The sequence below is a fragment of the Hyperolius riggenbachi genome, chromosome 6, assembly GCF_040937935.1.
Source record: "Hyperolius riggenbachi isolate aHypRig1 chromosome 6, aHypRig1.pri, whole genome shotgun sequence".
Lineage (NCBI taxonomy): Eukaryota > Metazoa > Chordata > Amphibia > Anura > Hyperoliidae > Hyperolius > Hyperolius riggenbachi.
The window spans coordinates 270,100,194-270,126,367 of record NC_090651.1 but is presented as its reverse complement, the minus strand read 5'-3'; the positions used below and the strand labels follow the sequence as shown (position 1 = coordinate 270,126,367).

At 44.4% G+C, this 26,174-nt stretch overlaps 1 protein-coding gene across 2 annotated transcripts in view; it reads right to left on the bottom strand.

The window, feature by feature from the left end:
- Positions 1–26,174, bottom strand: part of SDHD (succinate dehydrogenase complex subunit D) — a 32,806-nt gene that overhangs the window by 2,034 nt on the left and 4,598 nt on the right. Inside the window, exons 2-3 of one of the 2 annotated variants that reach the window (XM_068240807.1) lie at positions 23,867–23,968; positions 18,562–18,706 (exon numbers count right to left, since the gene is read on the bottom strand). In XM_068240807.1, the coding sequence (XP_068096908.1) occupies positions 18,562–18,706; positions 23,867–23,968 (247 nt within the window). Of the gene's footprint in view, positions 1–18,561; positions 18,710–23,866; positions 23,969–26,174 lie in introns of both variants that reach the window. The other variant, XM_068240806.1, reaches the window with a different exon arrangement.

Genomic DNA, 26,174 nt, shown 5'->3' with positions numbered 1-26,174 from the left:
CTTTCAGGATCCAAGCTGCCAGTTTGAATAACTGGGGCTTGGGATGGCTCAGAGGGCCCTGCATCAACAGGTCCTGTCGATCTGGAAGGGGAAACGGATCTTTCTCTGATAACCTCAACAGAGTTGCATACCAGGGTCTTTTTGGCCATCTGGGGGCTATTAAGACAAATCTCACCCTTTCTTTTTGTAGCTTTATCAGAACCTGAGGTATTAGAGCTAGAGGAGGGAAGGCATAACATAGGTTGTATTGCCATGGGAGACTGAGTGCGTCCAATCCCAGAGCTCCTGTGCAGGGAGAAAAATCGATCCACCTTTGCATTTTCCGAAGTTGCAAAGAGATCTATTTCCGGCGTGCCGAATATCTCTGAAATTGAACAAAAAACCTCCGGATGGAGACTCCATTCTGACTGGAAAATCTGCTGACGACTCAAAAAATCTGCCTCCAGATTCAACACTCCCTTTATATGGATTGCAGATAAAGATAGAACTTTGTGTTCTACCCAACTGAAGATTTCTGAGGATAGGAACATTAGGTCCCTGGACCTGGTTCCTCCCTGTTTTGCCAAAAAAGCCACCGTCGTAATATTGTCGGAAAAAATTAACACATGATTCCCCTCTATCATTTCTTGAAATGCTAGAAGTGCCTCCCAGACTGCCCTGAGTTCTCTGAAATTGGACGACTTTACTCTTATAGTCTGTGGCCAAGAGCCTTGTGCGTGTTGTCCCAGAGCTGTTGCCCCCCAGGCCCATGAACTCGCATCTGTGAAAATTTTTATTGGGTTCGTCTGTCTCCACCATCTCCCCATCTGCAAATTTTCCTGCTGCAACCACCATCTTAGACTGATCTTTACTGGGTCTGGAATGGAAATTCGCAGATCCAGCGAATCCTGGGACTTGTCCCAATTTGTCAACAGAACATTTTGTAATAGTCTGCCGTGAAACTGAGCCCATATAACAGCCGGAATCGTGGCTGTGAACAGACCCAGAAGTCTCATAATCAGACGCAGTGAGCATTCCTCCAACCTTAATATTTGTTCCACTTGTGCCTGGATTTTTAGAATTTTCTCCCGTGGCAAGAAAATCTTTTGTAACATGGAGTCTATCTGGTATCCTAAAAAGGTAATTCTCTGAACAGGGGTTAGAGCTGATTTGGCATAATTTACTATCCAACCTACCCCTGTCAGGGTCTTTATAACAATATCCCTGTGCGCCAGAATCAATTTTTCTGTCTGAGCAAACACTAGGAGATCGTCCAAATAAGGGACTATTGAAATCCCTTGTAGTCTTAGCTCCTTCATCACCTCGGCAAGTACCTTCGTGAAAATTCGAGGAGCCGATGCAATGCCGAAAGGTAGAGCTTGAAACTGAAAATGTCGAACCCGGGATTGATCTCGGATCGCAAATCTTAAATATTTTTGATGACCTGGAAAAATCGGTATGTGCAGGTAAGCGTCCTGAAGATCTATCGAGACAAAAAACTCGTTGCCCTGGAGGAGAGCTCTTACCGAGTAAATGCTCTCCATCCTGAATTTCTTGTACACTAAGAAAGGATTGAGGGATTTTAGATTCAAAATGAAACGAAAATCTCCGTTTGCTTTTTTTTTACTAAAAAAACGTGTGAATAATAACCCTGGAACTCCTCTATCTGAGGAACCGGGATTATCACTCCTTTTTCCAAAAAACTCTGAACTTCCGACTCCAGACCCTGAGCCTTTTCTGGGTCCTTTGGAATCTGATTCACAAATCTCTTGTGGGGGGGGGGGACTGAAAATTGAAGACGGTAACCCCGCTTGATGATTTGAAAAACAAAAGGATCGGGAGTTAAACTTTCCCATTCTGTCAGAAAAAATCTTAATCTGCCCCCCACCGGAATAACGTCATTTATCCTGTTTTGTAGGGTTGGAATTCCCAATCGTGAAGGTTGATTTCCCTTTACCCTTGGGAAAGGACCATTTACGCTGCACAGTACGATTCTTATTAGGCCATGGATTTGGATCACTGGCTGTCTTTTTGGCTACAAAGGGTCTTTTCCCTTTAAAGACTTTCTTCTTATTAGGGAATTGCTTCCCCTTCTCTGCAGAACAAGACAAAACCTTATCTAATTCTGCTCCGAAAAGAAGATTACCCTCAAAGGGGATAGAGCATAATCTATTTTTCGAAGTTAAGTCTCCCTCCCAGGTTTTCAGCCATATCGCTCTTCTAGCGGAGTTAACAAGAGCAGTAGTGCGAGCCGTGATACGAACCATCTCAGTAATTGCGTCAGCCAAAAAGGCAACCGCTCTGAGAATCACCGGCAAAGAGGCTGCATAATCTTTAGGCGGAGCCCCTTTTTCAATCTGAGAAATTAGATTGTCCATCCAAATTCTCAAGTTGCGAGAAATACACGTGGCTGAAACTCCAGGAAGGAACCCAAAAGCTGCTGATTCCCAAGCCTTTTTAAGAAGACCCTCCACTCTTTTATCCATCGGGTCCTTAAGGGTCCCTGCATCCTCAAATGACAAATCTGAATCCTTTGAATATTTTGCTAGTGCGGCATCCAATTTGGGACATTTAATCCATCTATCAATGTCTGATTGAGAGAAAGGGTATTTCCTTTTAGATGATTTAGGAATAAACAACTTTTTCTCCGGATTCTCCCATTGTGAAGTAATGATCTCCTGTAAGATTTATGAATAGGAAACACCCTCCCCGAGGGCCTAGCTAGTCCTGAATAAACCCGATCCTGCGGAGTTAACTCAGCAACTGTCTCTTTAATTTGCTCAGTAGCATAAACTGCTTTAAGTAACTCAGAAGATTCATCGGGTGAAAACAAAAATCTCGGAGCCCTAAGTAAATGGTCTGACTCAGAATCAGACTGAGGGTGCTCACCCTCTTCTAGGGATATAACCTCTGACTGCTCTTCCCCTTCCTCCTCCCCCTCCTCGATCTCTTCCTCCTCCTCAGCTCCTAAAATATCAGATATGGAAGACTGCTGGGAAAAACGCCCAAAAGGGCCTGGGAGAGACGCCGAGGAAGAACCAGGTAAAGGTTCAGAGGCTGGAGGAACAAAAGATTCTTTAAATTTATCTAATGTTTCCTGCATTTTAATATTTACAGATTCCATAACACCCTTTAGAATATTAGAGGTTTCTGAAGCTACTAAGGCATCTATACAAGCTTGACAGGCATTTTTTGTAGCTTCTAAAGGAATCTTAATGCTACAAAAACCACATCTCATATTTCCTTTCAGGGGCTGTAGCAGAAGTTTTGGGCTCAGTCTTTGCCTATAAACAAGCATATAGAAGGCAATGTTAGAGCACTTCACTCAGACCGCAACAGAAACAATCCCTCCTCCAGAACGGAGGACTCACCCCACCAGAAGTTGCCGCCTGGGGCTGGATCTGTCCAGAAGGCTTTGCAGCCGCTTGGCCTTCCATGCTGGTCTGTGCGCGCGGAGAACGCCAGGACCACTTCCTCCTTCCTGGTCCTCCGCTTTATCCTCCCCTTTCCGTCGCGCTACGGATGACGTCAGCGCGCCTGTCCCACCTCTTGCGGCTGACGTCAGAGACCCGGAAATTGCTGCGGCGGTGATAGACGCTAGAGCTACCTCCGTGAGCCAGCGTCTAAAAAGGTAGGAGGGAGGAAAAAACGCTGTTTTCCCTAATCAAAGCGCATTTCTCCCCTAAAGGAGACAGGCCCCCCAGGAATCCCCTCCGGAAAACAATCAGGCCTGTCCCCCTGGAAAACCACCTCACCCTCCGGTAAGGAAATAAAAAAAAATAAACGGGCGCTGCTTCTTGAAGGTGTTTCCTGGAGGGAAACACAGATGAACTGAGGAATGAGGGTGGGCAGAGGCTTTTAATGCTTCTTGATTGATCGTTTCCCCAGATCCGGAGGAGGGACCGGATCTCCTGTTGTCCCGGATGACGGTTAGAGAAATGTCAATTCATAAAGATTAGAGCAGGTGATAATGGTACGGAGAATAACGCTTGCTTTAAAGAGGAGGTAAGAGAGTGATAACAGCAAAGTTAATGGAGACAGATCTCCCAGGCAGCAGCAGAGCGATCGGAACAAACAAGGCTTCCCATAAATACCCCAGGCTGTGTTTTTAACCTCTTGGGTACCTGTTTTCAGATGTATTTCACATCGGAAAGCCTGCATGTGTAAAGTTTCTTGAAGTTCTTCTAAGCTGTGGCAATTAGATAGATTGTTTAGGAAGACTAATAGACAGATTCAGGGTAAGGAGAGGCAGCATAACAAAAAATGCACATCTAAAAAGGGAAGTTGGGGATGCCTCTTTTATTGTAATGCGGTCTCTGCAGGAGAACATGAATGTAACAATTTTACAGACAGCTGGGCTTCGGGAAAATACAGTATTTCTATCGCAGCTGTGAAAATGTTTTATGAATTAGCACACAGAAGTTTAAAATACTGAAGGCAGTATTTTCCCGCCCAGATTGTTTTTACCGCACATGCTTTTATGAATGATAGCCTATGTGTGAGAAACTAAGGGGAGTACATAAACTCATAGACTGCCACTGTCTACCGATGCTCTACGTTTTCGCATCCATGCCATAGACTTCTAAAATCTTTTAAATACAAAACTACTTCCCCCGGCAGCGGATGTACCCATATCCCTTTGCCATGGACATCTAAAAGGCGTTTAGTACAAATTTAGGCTTAGTGCCAATTTTTGACTTTACTATACTGTAAATATACAAAGGTTACTGCATATCTACACAGCTTGAATATGGAGCTGTGAAACACTTTTACTGCAAGATGTTATTAGTTCATTTTACAATAGATTGTCATAATAATTTGTATAATTTTGCATCATAATAATTCGTATAGTTCTAAAATTTATCTGCACCTTAATAAAAATCCTACTGACTAATTTGGACAAGACATGTAATAAAACACCATACGAACAGTGAAAAAAAAAAAAAAAAAAAAAAAAAAAAAGTAGCTTTTGTTGCTTTATGCCAGGTACACAGGATGCAATTTCCCATCAGATTCACGGTCAAATCAATAATTTCTGACAGGTCCGATCGTTTTTCTGATCAATTTTCCGATCGCTTCTTTACAAAATCGATCCGAAAAACCAGCGGAAATCAGATCGTACCTGCCAGAAATGATCAATTCGACTGTCAATCTGACAGGAAATTGCATCATGTGTACCAGGCAGGAGCGTAACTAGAAATCACTGGGTCCCCCTGCAAAACTTTGAATGGGGCCCCCTCCCCTCTCTTCCTCACTTTCTGCACAGGTAAACTGAGAACCAATGTTATTCAGTTGGCAACTCCACACTTGGATGCGGTTTCCCCGTGCAGATAAAAAACAGTGAAGCACTGGGAGCATTTTCATTAGCTTCTGTGATAAAATGTTAATGTTTTCACTCAGACACACATGTTGTGCAGAAAACGCATACAGAAAACCACACACAGAAAACTGACAGACCAGTGTTCTTCCTGCCACAGCTTCTTACTATACTCTGTCCTCTGATGGCGCAGAACAGGCTCTGCAGATTCCTCCAGCATCACTACAGTACACAGCACTGGGGTATGGGTAGAGAGATTGGGGGCTGGGCGTTGTACAGAAGACCCGGCTGCACACTCTTTAGGAACTGTCTACAAAACTTTGTACAATTCATCAGTGGCTGAGCAGATGTAGTCATTAGAACAATTGTACAGAGAGCATAACGTTTTTTTTCTCTCTGTGCCCTTCATTGTCAGTCTCTCAGGACAAGGAAAAGAAACTTCTCCCTCACAGGGCCCCCTGTGGCTTCTGGGCCCCCCTGCGGATGCATCCCTTGCAGGGTCTATTGTTACGGCAATGGTACCAGGCATTACTGTTCTATGCAAATCTGTGGTTTTGGTAAGCACAACACAGACGTCAAACTATGAAACTTCCTGCTATACAAAGTAGGGTAAAGGAGATCCTCTGACTCACAGCACAATTGCAATTCAGAAATCATGTTACAGTTCTCTCTCAGGTTTAACTTCAAAAAAGTATCAGGTTCATAAACACTCCTTGCTGATAATGCTTTCACTGCAAGATAAGAACTAGATTATTCACACTTCAAATTCACATTGGGGTCAGCATAACCTCGCTGCACATTTTTTGGGAATGTGTAATTAGTGAAAGATATGGCAGTGTTTGAACCTGCTCTGTTCTCATCACTTTCATTATATACATAGAAAAAAAAATAAAGTAAAGCAAACCAGACTTGAAACCAGCAAAAAATTAACATCCCTGGCTCAACTAATGTGAAGCCACTAGATCCACATAAAAACAAAACAGAAATTGTTGGTTCCATATTATTTATCAATATGAGGGTGATTCTAGAGCTAGCGACAAGGCCAATCTCTGAGGCTCTTACAGCAATGCTGGATGCTAATGCATTCTACTGGCACTGCGCTGTGATATTCTGGGGGAAGTAGAGATGTTTAGCTCATGTTGGCAGAGGAGATCAAAGCAGAGAAGGGTCACAGCATACCAGCCAGTGAGTCTTTTTAGGGCTAAAATAAAATACTGCTTTATTTGCCAGTCAATGTCCAAAACAGAAACAAACCACCACACTGGATATTTAGCCATCACAGTGTACGCACAGCACTCTTCTGTACCAACCCTGACCTCGGGTTATCTTCGGGGTTACTGCATACCACCCGTTTACTCTCCACAGCCTCACCGGCTCTTCAGCGACACCCTGCCTAGGGCCTACTGGCAGTCCTGGACCACTCACCTTTTCCAGGCTTTCCTGGATTACATGTACTGGACTCCAACTCCCTACCAGCACTTCAGCAGCTTTTCTGCTGCACCAGGCCTGGCAGCCTTTCTGCTGCACAGCCTTTCAGGAGCTTCCTTGCTCCACACACAGCCCACTGCATGCTGAGAGCTGCAGTCACTTGTGCAACTCATGCAGCTGAGACAATTAACCCGCTCTCTGCCTGACTCAGGCCTGGACCTAGAGGGGTGGTGTGTAAGGCCCACTCTTCTCCCAATACATGCCAGTTCTGGATCCCAAATAAATCTGCATGATAGTGTTGTTGCCATCATGCAACAACGGTCAATATCCAGGGCCTTTTCATCCAAATCCACACCAGAAACAAGCAGATACCTGCTCTGATCATCACAGCGCATTCACAAGAGAACACTTATCTGAAATGGATAGAGGGGGAGGAGATTTGATTATACCCGTGCTGTGCTGATGCCACATAAGTGTGCTTTCTGGTTGCTTGAGACTCAATGTTAAAAATAGGCCTAGCTAATACAGTAGTATACCATACTCTATATACATACCATGAACTCTGTAGTAAATGTTAAATTACAGTAATGAAAGTTTATCAAACTTGGAGCCGTAGTACCCAGTCCATTAAGCACAGCAGAGCCCACAACCAGCCTAAGAAGTCGGCCTTCACCAATCACCACTGAGTACTGTCGGCAATTTGTGCTGGTCAGTTGCATTCCGGATAACCGGGACTCTACTGTACTTGAAACAAGTAAGTTAACACAAAGCAATGCAATGTCTTCGCAAAGGGCCCGATCCAATTCACTTTCTCTCCAAGGTGATCTTTTCACATTATAAATAAAATGCCTTTAAAGTCACTAGCAACTACTTTTTGGTACTTTTTCAATTGCAGAGTGACGAAAAATCATTTTAAACAAAAATATGAAAAATTATCTCCTAGGAGAAATAATGAATTGGATCAGGCCCAAATGTACATATGCTTGGCCTGCTGCCCCTCACAGCGTTACATATAGTGAAAATCGAACACCTTATCCCAGCTGAAGACCGACCTGCCCTGGTTCATGCATTTGTATCCTCCCGCCTAGACTACTGCAACGCCCTGTTCATCTACAGATAAGGTTCTATGCCCCTTACAGCTAGTACAGAATGCTGCAGCAAGACTCCTAGCCAATGCCCCCCGCAGCTCACACATCACCCCAGTACTGCAAACTCTTCACTGGTTGCCAGTAAAATGGAGAATAATTTTTTTAAATGCGTTGAATCCTACAAATCCACTTTGTGCAGATACAAGATCCTTTTCCTGTTTGTCTGAACACATTCAAATATCCTCAGAAAGAAAGAAACACAAAAAATAGTGCAATACTGCTTCTACTATATATGACAGGGAATCCACCACTAAGTCATTAGTTTCCTCAGTGGTCTATAAGTAGGGACACCACCTGTCACCATGCTCCCCATCACAAATGGCACGCTCAACCTCTAAAAATGCTACCCAGACTCACAGACCACTTCAATTGCTTAATAGCCTCCTGGTTAGTCATTTGTCTAACACCGGGGTGCTCAATAGGTCACCTTTTGAGTAGATCGCGGATCGCGGCCGCTTGGCCGTGTGCTGTCAAATTTAACTGCCAGGTGGCCGCAGATGTCACAATTTTGCTGCAGCTGTCAGATTTTGCTATTTAGCAGCTGCGGCTATCAGAATAGATGGGAGAGGAGAGGCTGAAGGGAAGGTGTGTGGCTGAAGGGGAAAGGAGCAAATGGTGAGCATCTCCTTCCCCTTCAGGCTCTGTGAATGGCTGAATGCTGATGTAAAGCCATATGGCCACGGTACTTGGCACACAGCACTTCATAGTTGTCTCCCATGCATTGTCTATCTAGGGACTAGACCAAGCTTAAATACTGTAAAGCCTAATCTACACGGAGCGATCCAGCGGCTCGATTAGCCGCCGGATCGACTCTTCCGCATCCCCGCCACGTCCCCCGGATTCGATACCCGCTCGTCCCCGCCTATCTTCCAATCGATTCCCCGCTATTGTCCGCTCGCAGGGAATCGGCCGCAGCGAGATCTGACCTGACGGATCTTATCAATCGAGCCGCATCAGCGGCTCGATTGATAAGATCCATCGGCACGTGTAGACCCAGCTTAAAAAAACTCTCTCTTTCGTGGTAAAATGATTAGAACCTCACTTACATACAGCCACATAAAATCACTTAGCATAAAAACAACCCAGACTGATCTCATTCTGCCCTTCAGTAAACTTGTTGCAGGATTCAACATATTTAAAGGGAACCTAAACAGGGGTATGGATGTTTCCTTTTAATCAATACCGGCGATGTACAGAGGCGCCAATAGGATAAAATTCACTAAAAGGTTTAAAATATTCGGGTGGCGGTGGTGGACCGGCCGACCCAAAACAGACTCGATGCTGGCACTTAAGTCAAAAAACAATTTATTTATATACTCCGAGAACAACTGCGACGCGTTTCACGGGAAAAATCCCGCTTCTTCAGGCTTTAAACAGGAGTATCACACAGCTCTAGGTCCCGATCAGGTTTGGCACCTCTGTGTACACACAGAGGTGTCAAACCTGATCGGGACCTAGAGCTGTGTGATACTCCTGTTGTTTAAAGCCTGAAGAAGCGGGATTTTCCCCGTGAAACGCGTCGCAGTTCTCGGAGTATATAAATAAATTGTTTTTTGACTTAAGTGCCAGCATCGAGTCTGTTTTGGGTCGGCCGGTCCACCACCGCCACCCGAATATTTTAAACCTTTTAGTGAATTTTATCCTATTGGCGCCTCTGTACATCGCCATATCAAGTTTTCCACCCTTGGTGGAAGGGTGTTGCACCCCTTTCTTCCTTCACAGAGAGCGACATCTTAATCCTGAGTGGGGACAGGTCTAATCTCCCCACCTGCTTATTTAGTGGTTGCCTGGACGGCAACCCATGTTTGTGAGTATAATACTTACTTGTCATTTGTCCTACCTATTCTAATACATACTACACTATACCGGGCTCTCGGTTGTTCCTTTTAATCAATACCAGTTGCCTGTCTTCCAGCTGATCTCTTTGGTTGTAGTAGTGGCTGAATCACACACCTGAAACAAGCATGCAGCTAATCCAGTCTGACTTCAGTCAGAGCACCTGATCTGCATGCTTGTTCAGGGCTGTGGTTAAAATTATTAGAGACACAGGATCAGCAGGAGAGTCAGGAAACTGGTATTATTTTAAAAGGAAAAATCCATATCCTTCTCAGTTTAGGTTCCCTTTAAAGAGACTCTGAAGCGAGAATAAATCTCGCTTCAGAGCTCATAGTTAGCAGGGGCACGTGTGACCCTGCTAAACCGCCGCATACGCGCCGCTAAACGGGGGTCCCTTTACCCCCAAACCCCCCACTGCGACACTTGGTCGCAGGCTTGGTCGCTCCTGGAGCCAGGGCTAACGGCTGCAGCCCTGCCTCCATTCGCGTCTATCAGCCGCGCATCGCCGCCTCTCCCCCGCCCCTCTCAGTGAAGGAAGACAGAGGGGCGGCGGAGAGACGCGCTGACAGACGCGCGTGGGGCAGGGCTGCGGCGGTTAGCCCTGCCCCAACCAGGAAGCGCTCCCCCGCTGCAGGAGGGGGATTTGGGGGTCAAGGGACCCCCGTTAAGCCACGGGATAGCGGCGGTTTAGCAGGGAAACACGTGCCCCTGCTATATATGAGGTCTGAAGCGAGATTTATTCTCGCTTCAGACTCTCTTTAAAAGGGAGCCCATCCCTAAGTACGTTTTTTGCCCATTCAGGTATATATCCCACTGTAATGTGCTGCCATCTAGTGCTCCTGGTTGGGATTTAAAGGTATTTTAACCCTGAATAGCACATTTCCATATGTAAAGTTTTAAAGTGCTGAACCTCAAGCCTGCACAAGAATATTCACACCCCTGTTATTGACTAGGCAAAGTTTCACAAAGCCTTTTACCATTTACACTGGCTGGGTCACTCTCCACAGAAACATGACCAAAAGGCATGGGTATTGAACTTATAAAGTTCCAATGACATGTCAGCAGTTGGCCATGAGATGACACAGATAAGGGTAAAGGCCACTAAATGCATCATTCCAGAGCCATGTAGGACTGGGTGAACCAGGGCTGTGGAGTCGGAGTCGTGGAGTTGGGCAATTTTGGGTGCCTGTAGTCGGAGTCGGGAAAAAATGCACCGACTCCGACTCCTAATGAATTTGTAACTGTAATTAAAATAGAAAATATGATAAAATGTTCAATTTTTTAGATAATAGTCATTAAAAATAATGTATATATACAGTATATATACAGTAATAGCTGTGCTTAGTCCACAAAAATGAAATAAACCAATCAAAATTAGTTACTTGTGCTGCTTCAATAAAGCAGTCCCCGTATTTTTAAGGTCAGATATACATATCTGATTGTGACTGTATATATGATGTGTACACAGGAATCTCTTATATATACTAAATAACATCTATGCTGTAAGAATAAAGCCTGATGTGTAGCTGTGTCACTAATAGAGATGGTCAACGAGATGGAAATAATTCTGCATTGATGCTGATTTATGCAAATGTATACACTCCCTTTGCTGATGAAATCAAATAATTTGATCTGTTATTAAAATTTGGTTTGGTGACTACAAATTAAAGAGTAACTGAGACGGATGAAATATTACAGTTAGACTTACCGGTAACTGTATTTCTAGACGTCATACGGGACACTGGAGATGTGGCTCCGCCCATCCAATCAGTGGAAACCACCTGAAAGAGTAAAAAGAGTATTAATAGCCCCCACCCTCCCCTGGCTCCTCAGTGTAATGCAAGTAACTTCCAACTAAAACACAGAGAAGAGGAGAGGAAATAAGACACCTCAAAAGAAGTGTAACCCATAAACCCCCAATCCAATAGCCGTAAGAGAGTGCGACAGGAATAGAGGTGGGTTGGTGTCCCGTATGACGTCTAGAAATACAGTTACCGGTAAGTCTAACTGTAATATTCTCTAGCCGTCATACGGGACACTGGAGATGATAAACAAGTAGTCTGAAAAGACATAACTAGGGAGGGCCACAACCCTGGAGCACTACTCTGCCAAAACAACACCGTACTATGCATAGGTCCACAGAACCTTATGGGCAGTAAATTCCCATGCAGAACAGTTCTGCCACACAACCGCACTGGCCCTCAGAGCAGGATTGTCAACTCTGCTCTCCCTCTCTACAAGATTTTCAATCTCCACAGCCAGCATAGATAAAGTGCCGGCCTGTATATCAGACCAATTCGAAAGAGGCTCAAAGTTAAAATCAAACCAGACGAAGTCAAAACCGATAGAAAGTCATAATCGAAAGACTGAAAGTCATAATCGAAAGACTGAAAGTCATAATCGAAAGACTGAAAGTCATAATCGAAAGACTGAAAGTCATAATCGAAAGACTGAAAGTCATAATCGAAAGACTGAAAGTCATAATCGAAAGACTGAAAGTCATAATCGAAAGACTGAAAGTCATAATCGAAAGACTGAAAGTCATAATCGAAAGACTGAAAGTCAAAATCGAAACAGACTAGAAGTCAAAATCGAAACAGATTGAAAGTCATAATCGAAAGACTGAAAGTCAAAATCGAAACAGACTCGAAGTCATAATCGAAAGACTCGAAGTCATAATCGAAAGACTGAAAGTCAAAATCGAAAGACTGAAAGTCAAAATCGAAACAGACTAGAAGTCAAAATCGAAACAGACTAGAAGTCAAAATCGAAACAGACTGAAAGTCATAATCGAAAGACTGAAAGTCAAAATCGAAACAGACTCGAAGTCATAATCGAAAGACTCGAAGTCATAATCGAAAGACACGAAGTCATAATCGAAAGACACGAAGTCATAATCGAAAGACTCGAAGTCATAATCGAAAGACTCGAAGTCATAATCGAAAGACTCGAAGTCATAATCGAAAGACTCGAAGTCAGAATCGAAAGACTCGAAGTCATAATCGAAAGACTCGAAGTCATAATCGAAAGACTCGAAGTCATAATCGAAAGACTCGAAGTCATAATCGAAAGACTCGAAGTCATAATCGAAAGACTCGAAGTCATAATCGAAAGACTGTAAGTCAAAATCGAAACTAGACTCGAAGTCATAATCGAAAGACTCGAAGTCAGAATCGAAAGACTCGAAGTCATAAACGAAAGACTCGAAGTCATAATCGAAAGACTCGAAGTCATAATCGAAAGACTCGAAGTCATAATCGAAAGACTCGAAGTCATAATCGAAAGACTCGAAGTCATAATCGAAAGACTCGAAGTCATAATCGAAAGACTCGAAGTCATAATCGAAAGACTAAGTCAAAAACGAAAGACTGAAAGTCATAATCGAAAGACTGAAAGTCAAAATCGAAACAGACTGAAAGTCATAATCGAAAGACTGTAAGTCAAAATCGAAACAGACTCGAAGTCAAAATCGAAACAGACTCGAAGTCATAATCGAAAGACTCGAAGTCATAATCGAAAGACTCGAAGTCATAATCGAAAGACTCGAAGTCATAATCGAAAGACTCGAAGTCATAATCGAAAGACTCGAAGTCATAATCGAAAGACTCGAAGTCATAATCGAAAGACTCGAAGTCATAATCGAAAGACTCGAAGTCATAATCGAAAGACTCGAAGTCATAATCGAAAGAGACAAAGACATAATCGAAACATACTAAAAATCATAATCACAACATACTAAAAGTCATAATCGCAACATACTGAAAGTCATAACGTACTGACAGTTATAATCGAAACCGACTGAAAGTCGTAATCGCAACAGATTCGAAGTCAAATTCGAAACAAGGGACTCCCTGAAAACTAACCAGAGATTCATTTCTTGAAAGTTTCCATTACTCCTTAATTGTCAAGCACCATCGCTTCAGTGCAGGTTTGACAAATCATCATGTTCTAATATTGGGGAAGCCAATTGCTGCCCCACCTGCTGCTTAACATTCACAGTTAGATCACATGGACACAGAGGATAGGTGAAAAGAAAAAAATATATACAGGGAAAATCACTCTCTAATACTAAACATATGAGTGCACATCCCTGTAAAATGTTAGTTTCTGCATCTAGCATAGGAAACAAATGATTCCTTAAAACTGCTCAGGGCTTTCCTTACTCATCTCGTTATAATACTGGGGAAGCTTAATGTTGCAATAGCAAATTTTCGTTTTTGGCTTCTCCAAACATTATCCTATACCTCCCCCGCTTTTACTTTCAGCTTGCTATGATATAGATAGCGGGAAAGGATAAAACACAGGTGAAATCACACTCTAAACTGCATAATATGAGTGTATATCCCCTAGTGAAGCTAAAAAATAATAAAAACTAAGGGAGCTACTCCTCTTCGGTGTTTCCGGGACGGAAACCAAATTAAACTGAGGAGCCAGGGGAGGGTGGGGGCTATTAATACTCTTTTTACTCTTTCAGGTGGTTTCCACTGATTGGATGGGCGGAGCCACATCTCCAGTGTCCCGTATGACGGCTAGAGAAAGTAAAGTTTTATACATACCTGGGGCTTCCTCCAGCCCCCTTCAAGCTAATCAGTCCCTCGCTGTCCTTCACCACCCGGATCTTCTGCTATGAGTCCTGGTAATTCAGCCAGTCAGCGCTGTCCGGCCGCATGCCGCTCCCACAGCCAGGAACATTCTGCACCTGCGCAATAGTGCTGCACAGGTGTAGTATGCTCCTGGCGGCGGAGTGTGTGCATGCGCACTACGCCTGACTGGCTCAAGTACCTGGACTCATAGCAGAAGATCCAGGTGGTGGAGGAGGACAACGAGGGACGGATTATCCTGAAGGCGGCTGGAGGAAGCCCCAGGTATGTATAAAAGTTTAATTTCATCTGTCTCAGGTTTACTTTGTTACACAGTAGTACTATACTCTACATATCAAAGGTCCAACGTTGTTGTGACAGCGCTCCTCTGACGACCTAAACAAATAAACACAGTCGCCTATAGTGCATTAATGTAATACAGATCAGCGATATAGCAATACACTCCACCCAACACGTGCATAGGTGACAACAGTGCGTTCCACTCTCAGTGAAATATAGCCCCTTTGGTATAGCAGCTCACCAGATGGACACCACCTCAGATTCCAGGTGGGTCTAATGCGTGGCCTTCAAGCGGCTAACTATAGATCACAGCCTCCACACTTTGTTTGGTAGTAGAAAAAGGCTCCAGGTTTAATTGCACATATCCACATGTAAAACAATATAAAATACACATAGCGTAATCCAATTTTTTAAAAACAGAAATGGCCCGCGCAATATAGCGCACTCACTCAGGTAGATGAATCATAGGCATCTCGGGCATCACAGCCCACCAATAGCGCCAATAGCCTTGTTTACAGCGGCACCGGCGTCCCGACACTCCGCTTTCCTTCAAAGTATACGTCCGAATTCCCCGCTACCCTAGTGACGTCAGCGCTCCTGGGTCCGCCCTATATGATATATACTCTACATATGCACTCCCCACAGAGCTACAGGGAATCCACTGAGAATGCTGTGCACATTGAACACAGAGGTGTTGTCTGTTTACAATCTCCTCATTCCCCTGCAGAGTACCTGCACATCATTCTTACATGTACCCACATTTACATTGCCTAGGGCCTGATAGATGTTCTTTGTTCCGGTAGGTACCTTTTACAAGTACTCTTACCAAGGACTAGTTTTAGTCTAAAGGAAATAAATATAGTAGTCTACATATCCCTCTCACTTCAGTTGTCTTGTAAAATTCCTAAGCGTTGGCAGTTAAGAGACGAATTTCATGTTACATACTTTTAATCAACAAAATTGTAATATGCAAATTAGAGGAGTCGGAGTCGGTGGAATCCTAAACTGAGGAGTCGGAGTCGGTGGATTTTTGGACCGACTCCACAGCCCTGGGGTGAACTCCAGGCATTCATTCTTTTGGTAATAGTTAGACTTACAAAGTGGTACAGAAGCAACTCCTATGTTTACATGGAATCCAACATATCTGCAGAGTAATTAAGAAGTTAATAAAATAGAAAATGAACTAGATCCCAAATAAAAATGTTAAAGTTAGATGGCGCTTCACTTAACCCTCCTGGCGGTTTGCAAAAAAAAAAAAAAAAAAAAAAAAAAAAAAAAAAAAAAAAAAAAAAAAAAAAAAAAAAAATCGCCAGGGGGCAGCAAATCTTTTTTTTTTAAATTTTTTTTTTTTTTTTTCATGTAGCGAGACAAAGTCTCGCTACATGATAGCCGCTGCTCAGCGGCATCCCCCCAGCCCCTCCGATCGCCGCCGGCGATCGGAGATCCGGAGATCCCGTTCAAAGAACGGGATCTCCTGGAGGGCTTCCCCCGTCGCCATGGCGACGGGCGGGATGACGTCATCGACGTCGTGACGTCAGAGGGGACTCCGATCTGCCCCATAGCGCTGCCTGGCACTGATTGGCCAGGCAGCGCACGGGGTCTGGGGGGGGGGGGGGGGGGGGCGGCCGCGGCGAGAGGAATTGCGGCGGATCGGCGGGTAGCGGCGGCGATCGGGCACTGCACGCAGCTAGCAAAGTGCTAGCTGCGTGCAGCAAAAAAAAAAATTATGCAAATCGGCCCAGCGGGGCCTGAGCGGTGCCTTCCGGCGGCATAGCCCGAACTCAGTTCGGGCTTACCGCCAGGAAGGTTAAGAGACAAAAAAAAAAAAAAAAAAAAAAAAAAAAAAAAAAGGTTCCCCTGGGAGGTACTCACCTTGGAAGGGGGGGGGGGGAGCCTCAGGGTCCCAATGAGGCTTCCCCCTCCCCTGTAGCTGCAGGCAATTCAGCGCTGGCTCCCCCAGTCTTACAAGCTACATTTACCTTCTCTGGCTCCAGCGGGGGCGCTGTTGCGGCTCTCAAAGAGGTAGACGTAAATAGCTGATCTCCATCGGGTCCCCTCTACTACGCAGGCGCAGGAGTCTTGTGCCTGCGCAGTAGAGCGGCCCGACAGCGATCGGCTATTTCCACCAGTCTCCAAGCTAAGAGCTGATACTGCGCCTGCGCTGGAGCCTGTAAGGTAAATATTAACATCCCCGCCGTTCCGGGAGCTTTTTCGCCGCCACAGTGGGACACAGGAGGACGGGGGAAGCCTCAATAGGATCCAGAGGCTTCCCCCACCCGAGACGAGTACCCCAGGGGAACTTTTTCTCATTACAGGTTTTCTTTAATAGTCTATCAATACAGAAAATAAATTGCTGCAGATTGTCTTAAACGTTCTAAGATAATGTGGAAGTATAAAATTACTGCAAATCTATGCAGCATGAAAATGTACCAATGAAATGCGGTTACTGCAAGATTCGATTAGTCCATTTTACAATAGATTTTCAGAATTTGTTCAATTCTGTATCATAATAATTAGCATAATTCTCAATCATCTTAAAAAGTATTTGTACCTCAATAGCAACCCTACTCACCAATTTGGACTTTGGTACATGTTGCTTTGGGCGAGACACTTAAAAAAAAAAAAAAACACAATACAAAGACAGCTGGCTCTGGTGTGTAGATATTGTAAAAAATAGCCGGCAGTCAGGCAAGCAGATAGAATTTGCACATGCTGTGCCTTTAAAATGTGTCAATATAAGACAGGTGCTGCTTGGTTCAAGCACACACCTCTGTTTCTCTTGTGCAGTAGTCTAAGGGCGGTTCACACTGGCACTGAATAGCTGCTGGGGAAAATGCCACTGCTAGGTTGATGTGAAACACTGTTCTAGAGCTAATATTTATAGAGCGCTGACATCACCTGCAATGCTGTACAGAGTATATAGTCATGTCACAAGTACAGAACAAGGATTGCATTCCAGACACCCCCCCCTCCATCTCTCCCACCTCCCCAGAGTATATTCTGCTGACTAGAACGGTCTGTTTTGTAGTCAGTGTGTTGTAAAGATCAGTTTCTCATTGCGCCACATACAGTGCTTCAGCTTCCGTTCCGTTAGGGTCTGCTGTCTGGAAGAAATTGCTGCAGCACCAAACTTGCGGTCCGTTCAGCAGAGCATGTGGAACAAATCTGTTCGAACAGACAAATGTAAATCTATCCATAGGTTAACATTGGATCGGTTTGCATCCATTAGGATCAATTCCGTTACGATCCACTAGCGGACTGTTTTTTTTAGTGCCAGTGTGAACCGCGACTAATGGGTTAAAGTGCTAAAAACTAAACACTTTGTTTTTTATTATTTAAAGCGGAATATAACCCTGCATTTCAACTTTGCTCTAAAACATTATTTACAGTATATTATATGCAACCAGCATTTTTTTTTTTTACTAGACCAGCATTGGAAGGGTTACACAGTGCGTTAAAGTTCCTGGAGATTTCTGCAGACACATCCGAAGCTGACATAGATACATTTTGTTTACATAAATCTATCTAAGTGTTGAATGTGACTCATCTCTCTGACTGAGAAGGAGCTGGAGGACAGCCAAAGAGTGTGTAACATTTCTCAATAGATACATATAACTAAATAGAATGTAACAATCTGAACTTCTGCATATCTCTCCACGGAACTTTAAACCTCCTTCTAATGCTGGTCTAGTAAAAAAAAAATGCTTTTTGCATATAATATGCTGTAAATGTTTTAGAGCAAAGTTGAAATGCAGGGTTATATTCCGCTTTAAACTGAATCCATGTTCCTACTGACCAACTGTCACTAGATCAATGCCCACTAATCTGGTCATCAGTATCACCTGATCCCAGTCAAAATAACACCCAAGTACAAGGAAAATGCAAGATTTATGAAAGCAACACTCAAAATGTAATTAATATTTACTCTGACTTTTCAACCCTGGTAAAATATTTAAATGACCAGTGCCCTTACCAATGCCCATGGAGGGTGAGAGCTGCAGCCAGGGAGAAGTCCACAGCAGCTCCAGGATACATGTAAGCTGCAGGTAGGAGGCCTAAGAGAGCCACACTCAGAGCTCTCTCTCCGGTCCAATGACGGGAAGCTGCTTTGGATCCTGCTGCTGAAAACATACAAAGGGATTAATTACAGTAGTCATATCATTAATGGCTTTATTTATAACACAATATGCCTTATTTAATGTTGCAGCATTAGCCTGTGAATAGGGAGAAAAAGTTATCAGAGTCACTAAAACAGGCCATTGGACTGTACTAATAAAGATGCTCAACAGCCAATGCAAATAAGCACCATTAAAGTTTATTTGAATACTAGTTGACCTAAGCCCATTTAAAAACAGGCTCTAGGTCTTTTCACGCCACCACCATTCAGTGCACATGCACGCACACCCGTCCATCCCAGCTCCCTGCCCCATCCTCCTATCCCAACGGTCTGTCCTTGTTGCGCACATGCACAGTAAAAGAAAAACAAAAACAAATTAAAAAAAAAAAAAACAACAACACACAGACACAGGTACAGGATGAAGCAGGGACACCTGCGTTTTTTTAAAATAGAGGATTCTGAAGAGGACTTCCATTGCTTCATTTGTCTGGCGCAATGAAAAGCCCTGGTGGCAACAGCTGAAAATGCAGGGCTGACACTTGGTGTTCAGTGGGCAAGCAGGAGAAGAGGATGGGCCTGGCAGCATTCTTCAACCAAGACAGAAGAAAAAAATAACTGGAAAACAAATGAGAATTATCGCCCTGAATTTAAATAAAATCCTTCGAAAACCTGAGTCTTTCATTATCAGAGTTTCTTTTAAAGGGACTCCGAGGAGTAGTTAAAAACAAAATCGGAACTTACCTGGGTCTTTCTCCAGCCCACCGTAGGTCGGGAGGTCCCCCGGCATTCTCTTGGCTCCTCTCCCGGCCCCTGCACAGAAATCACGACCGGCGACACCGGGGCCAGGCTGCCACTTCCTGAACGAGGACGTCGGCCGCTGCACGGCATCACGCCAGCCGACGTGAAAGGAATGCGCATGCACAGTTTTACTGACCTACGGTGGACTGAAGAAAGCCCCAGGTAAGTGCCGATTTTGTTTTTAACTACCCCTCGGAGTCCCTTTAACAATTTCAGCCTTCAGCGCTTTTTCACCTTATGCATCCGAGCATTTTTCACCTCATTCATTTGCCAATAACTTTATCACTACTTATCACAATGAATTGATCTACTGTAAATCTTGTTTTTTTCACCACCAATTAAGCTTTCGTTGGGTGGTACATTTTGATAAGAATAATTTTTTTCTAAATGCATTTTAACTTGAATATTAAGGAAAAATGCATTATTTCTCAGTTTTCGGCCACTATAGCTTTAAAATAATCCCTGCTACCATAATTAAAGCACACATATTTTATTTGCCCTGGTTATTACACCATTTAAATTATGTCCCTATCACAACGTATGGCGCCAATATTTTATTTGGAAATAAAGGTGCATTTTTTTTTTTAGTTTTGCATCCATCACTATTTACAAGCGCACACACACACACACACACACACACACACACACACACACACACACACACACACACACACACACACACACACACACACACACACACACACACACACACACACACACACACACACACACACACACACACACACACACACACACACACACACACACACACACACACACACACACACACACACACACACACACACACACACACACACACACACACACACACACACACACACACACACACACACACATTTGATTTTTAAATTGTAATTTTTTTTTTTTAATTAAACATTCTTACCCACCCTGTTTTAAAAGAACAGGCAAATGTGATTTCATGGAGGTAGCCATCTTTTTCAGGGGGGCAGACATATTTTTGGTTGAAAGGAGGCGACAGGGAGTATGAGACATACCGTATTTTTCGCCGTATTAGACGCACTTTTTCTCCCCCAAAAGTGGGGAGAAAAAAAGTCCCTGCGTCTTATACGGCAAAGGCAGGGAATCCCCAACTTAATAACGCCCGCCGTTCCGAACCGCCGACGGCCGCCATGTTGGGGATTCCCTGCCTGCTTTCCCTATGCCTGCCCGAGTCTCCTGGCCCCCCCGGATGAAAATGTCAATAGCAGCGGCAACTGACCTTTGGCAGGCTCCTGCGCTGATCCTATATCATTGCGCTGCCCCCCGCTAGCCTCCTCTGCCTCCCCCTCTGTATCTGCCCCCCCCGGGTGAAGGAATAAGTATCGGCAGCTTACCTCCGCAGTGCGCCCGCGATGACTGCAGACGTCCGTCTTCAGGGCACTTCTCGCTCTAGTGGCCGGCTTTGAACTGCGCGTCATCAGTTCAAGCCGGTCACTAGAGCGAGAAGTGCTCTGAAGACGGACGTCTGCAGTCATCGCGGGCGCACTGCGGAGGTAAGCTGCCGATACTTATTCCTTCACCCGGGGGGGCCAGATACAGAGGGGGGAGGCAGAGGAGGCTAGCGGGGGGCAGCGCGATGATAAAGGATCAGCGCAGGAGCCTGCCAAAGGTAAGTTGCCGCTGCTATTGACATTTTCATCCGGGGGGGGGGGGGGGGGGGGCAGGAGACGCAGGTGGGAGGAAGGAAGGCTGGGGGGCACAGGAGGACATATGGGGGGCACAGGAGGACATATAGGGGCACAGGAGCACACATGACACACAGGAGGACACATGGGGGGCACAGAAGGACACGTGGGGGGCACATGAGGACACAGGACACATGGGGGGGCACAGAAGGACACATGGGGGGCACATTAGGGCACACAGGAGGACACATGGGAGGTACAGAAGGACACATGGGGGCACAGGAGGACACACAGAAGGACACATGAGGATATGGGGGGCACAGGAGCACACATGAGGACACACAAGTTTATGTACAAGACGCTCCTGGAATATGGACGCACCAGGTTTAGTATTTTTTTCCCCCTGGTTTTTGCCCTCTAAACCTGGGTGCGTCTTATATTCCGGAGCGTCTTATACGGCGCGAAATACGGTAGTTTCAATTGTCCTGTGTCCTGATCACCCCTCCCAGCTGCACACGATAGGATAAAAAAAAAAAATATTGCACCACAACAGCAGATCGAGCACAACATCAGAAATCCCATCATGCTTTGCACAGCATCAAGGGAAAAATGCCCGGGCAGTTTTCTTCTGTGCAGCTAAAAATGAGGCTTGGGTAAGAAAAACAAAGTTCTGATGCTGTGAAACTGTTAAAGAAAGACCAAGCCTTTTCAGTGCTGCGGAGTTGATTTTTAGTCTGGAGGTTCACTTTAAAGAGAACCCGAGGTGGGTTTGAAAAATATTATCTGCATACAGAGGCTGGATCTGCCTATACAGCCCAGCCTCTGTTGCTATTCCAAACCCCCCTAAGGTCCCCCTGCACTCTGCAATCCCTCATAAATCACAGCCACGCTGCTGACAAACAGCTTGTCAGAGCTGGCTGTGTTTATCTCTATAGTGTCAGTCTGCTGCTCTCCCCGCCTCCTGCAGAACTCCAGTCCCCGCCTGCATCCCTTCCCTCCCTGCTGATTGGAGGGAAGGGACGGGGGTAGGGACCGGAGCTATGCAGGAGGCGGGGAGCAGCTGAGACTGACACTACAGATGTAAACACAGCCTCACAGCACGGCTGTGATTTATGAGGGATTGCAGAGTGCAGGGGGGCCTTAGTGGGGTTTGGGATAGCAACAGAGGCTGGGCTGTATAGGCAGATCCAGCCTCTGTATGCAGATAACATTCTTTAAACACACCTCGGTTTCTCTTTAAGTTTATCCTCTGTTAAAATTGGTTAGGGGTCTTAAAGTGTACCAGAGCTCATTTAAATGAAAGATTTATACATACCTGGGGCTACCTCCAGCCTTACACGCTCCGTTTGTTCCTACTCCACCGTCCTCAGTCTTCTGCAGTGCTGATACTAGGTTCCTGCACTTCCATCAGTCATAGCCAGTCTGACGTAAGAAAAGTGCGCCCTCTACGTATCTCTCCAGCAGCTGCTGGAGAGATATACAAAGAGCACACTTATCCTGCATAGACTGGAGCCGATTGACGGAAGTGTGGGGACCCCACCAGCGCTGCAGAAGACTGAGGACGGTGGCGTGAGAGCGATCAGAGCGTATGGGGCTGGAGGAAGCCCCAGGTATGTATACATCTTTTTATTTAAATGAATTCTGAGTCCCTTTAAAGCGGGATTGTCACAATAAAAATCAAATTTCAAAAGCAACTGGTCTGAGTGTATTAAGTGATAAAGATGCTAATCCTGCATTCAAAACTTTTTCTGCTGTTAGGGCTCGTTCAGACTATACACGCTGCCGTGCCCATTTTGGCAGCGCGTATAGTGTGCGACACGCAAGAACGGTAGAAGGGCATAGATAGCCCTTCTACCGTTCTCATCATATGTGCTGCGCAGCAGCGCGATTGCGCTATTGCGTGCTGCATGCATTTTTGGGAATCGCAGCACAGATCCCATTCATTATAATGAATAGGATCTGCAGTGAATAGTAGCGCAAATGGCGTGCGATTGGACGCGTTGCGATTGCACAGCCATCTGCGCTAAATGATGTGAACGAGGCCTTCTGGTTTGAATTATCACATACCTTAGGAGCACTGGCCCTTTAATTGCCATCAGTTAGCAAACCAGTTGCATGCTGGGGGGTGTTTTTAAGTGGAAACTGTCTAGAACAGGAAATTCTGCTTTTCCTTTATAAAATTCACAGGAATCATAATGTGGACAGTGCAATATATGTGTTATGTGTTTTTTTATTTCTAGGCATGGGCATCACCTGTTCTTTAACTGAGCCACCACACCAATCCATCTTGATATGACCCTACGGTACACCAATAGGGTCATATGCATAGAACCCCCCCAATCCTCAGTGACGTACTCCCTACTGGGTAGGAAGTACATCACTGGGATTTCCGTCGGTCCGCACATGCGCGCCACTCCACCGTTTACTGACTGCACTGCCCATTGACAAGTATTACTGAATGATCCATTCAGTAGGCGTGGCTCACGCAGTAATGTACTGCATACTTTGCAACGGCATTGCGACAAACTCTACACTTCCGTCGCGCCCCACGTCAGTATGAAAGTCAACATAGACTTCCATTGACTTGGTGGCCTCTTGCAGCAAAATTGCTTACCGCAAAGTGCCAGTGTGCAAGCGGCTGTGAACAGTATTTAATTCCAGTGCACATCTTCTTTATAAATGATCTCTATAATGCCATCATTAGGAAGACCCCTTACCATGCCTGTTTGGTGAAACGTGGATTAGGGATCCTTGAAAAGAAGGATGATGTGGTAAAGCTGCTGCTGGTCTGATCAGAAAAGTTTTTCCTAAGGCAAAAGCTGAAAAAAAGAAAAACATAATACAATTTTACGTACACATTTTTTTCCCTACACAGACTTAAAATATGACTGATAACACACGCCTGCGAAATGCACATTTTTCCCGGCTTATAAGCTCTTATACTACGTGGAAGTGGTAAAATTGGGTAATCAAAATTGGATGTGTATACCAGGCTTTAAAACGGTGAGATCTGTGCGGAGTTTAGGTAAAAATAACCAGGGCTGTGGAGTCGGTCCAAAAATCCACCGACTCCGACTCCTCAGTTTAGGATTCCACCGACTCCGACTCCTCTAATTTGCATATTACAATTTTGTTGATTAAAAGTATGTAACATGAAATTCGTCTCTTAACTGCCAACGCTTAGGAATTTTACAAGACAACTGAAGTGAGAAGGATATGTAGACTACTATATTTATTCCCTTTAGACTAAAACTAGTCCTTGGTAAGAGTACTTGTAAAAGGTACAAACCGGAACAAAGAACATCTATCAGGCCCTAGGCAATGTAAGTGTGGGTACATGTAAGAATGATGTGCAGGTACTCTGCAGGGGAATGAGGAGATTGTAAACAGACAACACCTCTGTGTTCAATGTGCACAGCATTCTCAGTGGATTCCCTGCAGCTCTGTGGGGAGTGCATATGTAGAGTATAGTACTACTGTGTAACAAAGTAAACCTGAGACAGATGAAATTAAAGTTTTATACATACCTGGGGCTTCCTCCAGCCGCCTTCAGGATAATCAGTCCCTCGTTGTCCTCCTCCGCCACCTGGATCTTCTGCTATGAGTCCAAATACTTGAGCCAGTCAGGCGTAGTGCGCATGCACACACTCCGCCGCCAGGAGCATACTACACCTGTGCAGCACTATTGCGCAGGTGCAGAATGTTCCTGGCTGTGGGAGCGGCATGCGGCCGGACAGCGCTGACTGGCTGAATTACCAGGACTCATAGCAGAAGATCCGGGTGGTGAAGGACAGCGAGGGACTGATTAGCCTGAAGGGGGCTGGAGGAAGCCCCAGGTATGTATAAAACTTTACTTTTCATCCGTCTCAGGTACCCTTTCATTTGTAGTCACCAAACCAAATTTTAACAACATCAAATTATTTGATTTCATCAGCAAAGGAAGTGCATACATTTGCATAAATCAGCATCAATGCAGAATTATTTCCATCTCATTGACCATCTCTATTAGTGACACAGCTACACAACAGGCTTTATTCTTACAGCATAGATGTTATTTAGTATATATAAAAGATTCCTGTGTACACATCATGTATACAGTCACAATCAGATATGTATATCTGACCTTAAAAATACGGGGACTGCTTTATTGAAGCCGCACAAGTAACTAATTTTGATGGGTTTATTTCATTTTTGTGGACTAAGCACAGCTATTACTGTATATATACTGTATATATACATTATTTTTAATGACTATTATCTGAGAAATAGAACATTTTATCATATTTTCTATTTTAATTACAGTTACAAATTCATTAGGAGTCGGAGTCGGAGTCGGTGCATTTTTTCCCGACTCCGACTCCAGGCACCCAAAATTGCCCGACTCCACGACTCCGACTCCACAGCCCTGAAAATAACAGTCTGATTGCTTATGTGTTATAAGAGATTTTGTGCCATTTTGTTCTGCTCTCAAAATGTTAAAAATAAACAAGGCTCATTTTGACTAGTTGTAGCATTCGTGTCAAATCCATTACCTCCAACATTCCTAGGATGTTTCCTTCATGTGATCCACTCTGTCTTTTGACTTTGCTTTGCATTTTCAACTGTTACAAATATTTACACATACATTTTAAAAAGAGGAACTTTCAGCCATACTATGGGCTCTATTCACAATAACATGTGCGGTAACTTTTTTTTGGTAGCAAAATTACCTCCAGTGATAATTACCAACTTTTTTGAGTATTCACTAAAAATTTACCAAGTGTGATTAAGGTTAGATAAAATTACGGTAAAAAACGGTGGGTAATGTTGCGGTAAATGTGTTAGGTAACTTTGCGGCAATATGTGCAGAAATAAAGCTTTTTTGACCACTGTAGGGCAGCCCAAATGCTTGCCACCCATTACACTGAGATGACCCAGGATATCCTGTCGCATTTAAAGTGGGACTTCAAATCTTGCGCAGGACAGAAGGAAAACATATAGAAATGCAGCGTGTGTGTGTGTAGAGATATATAGATAAGAGATAAG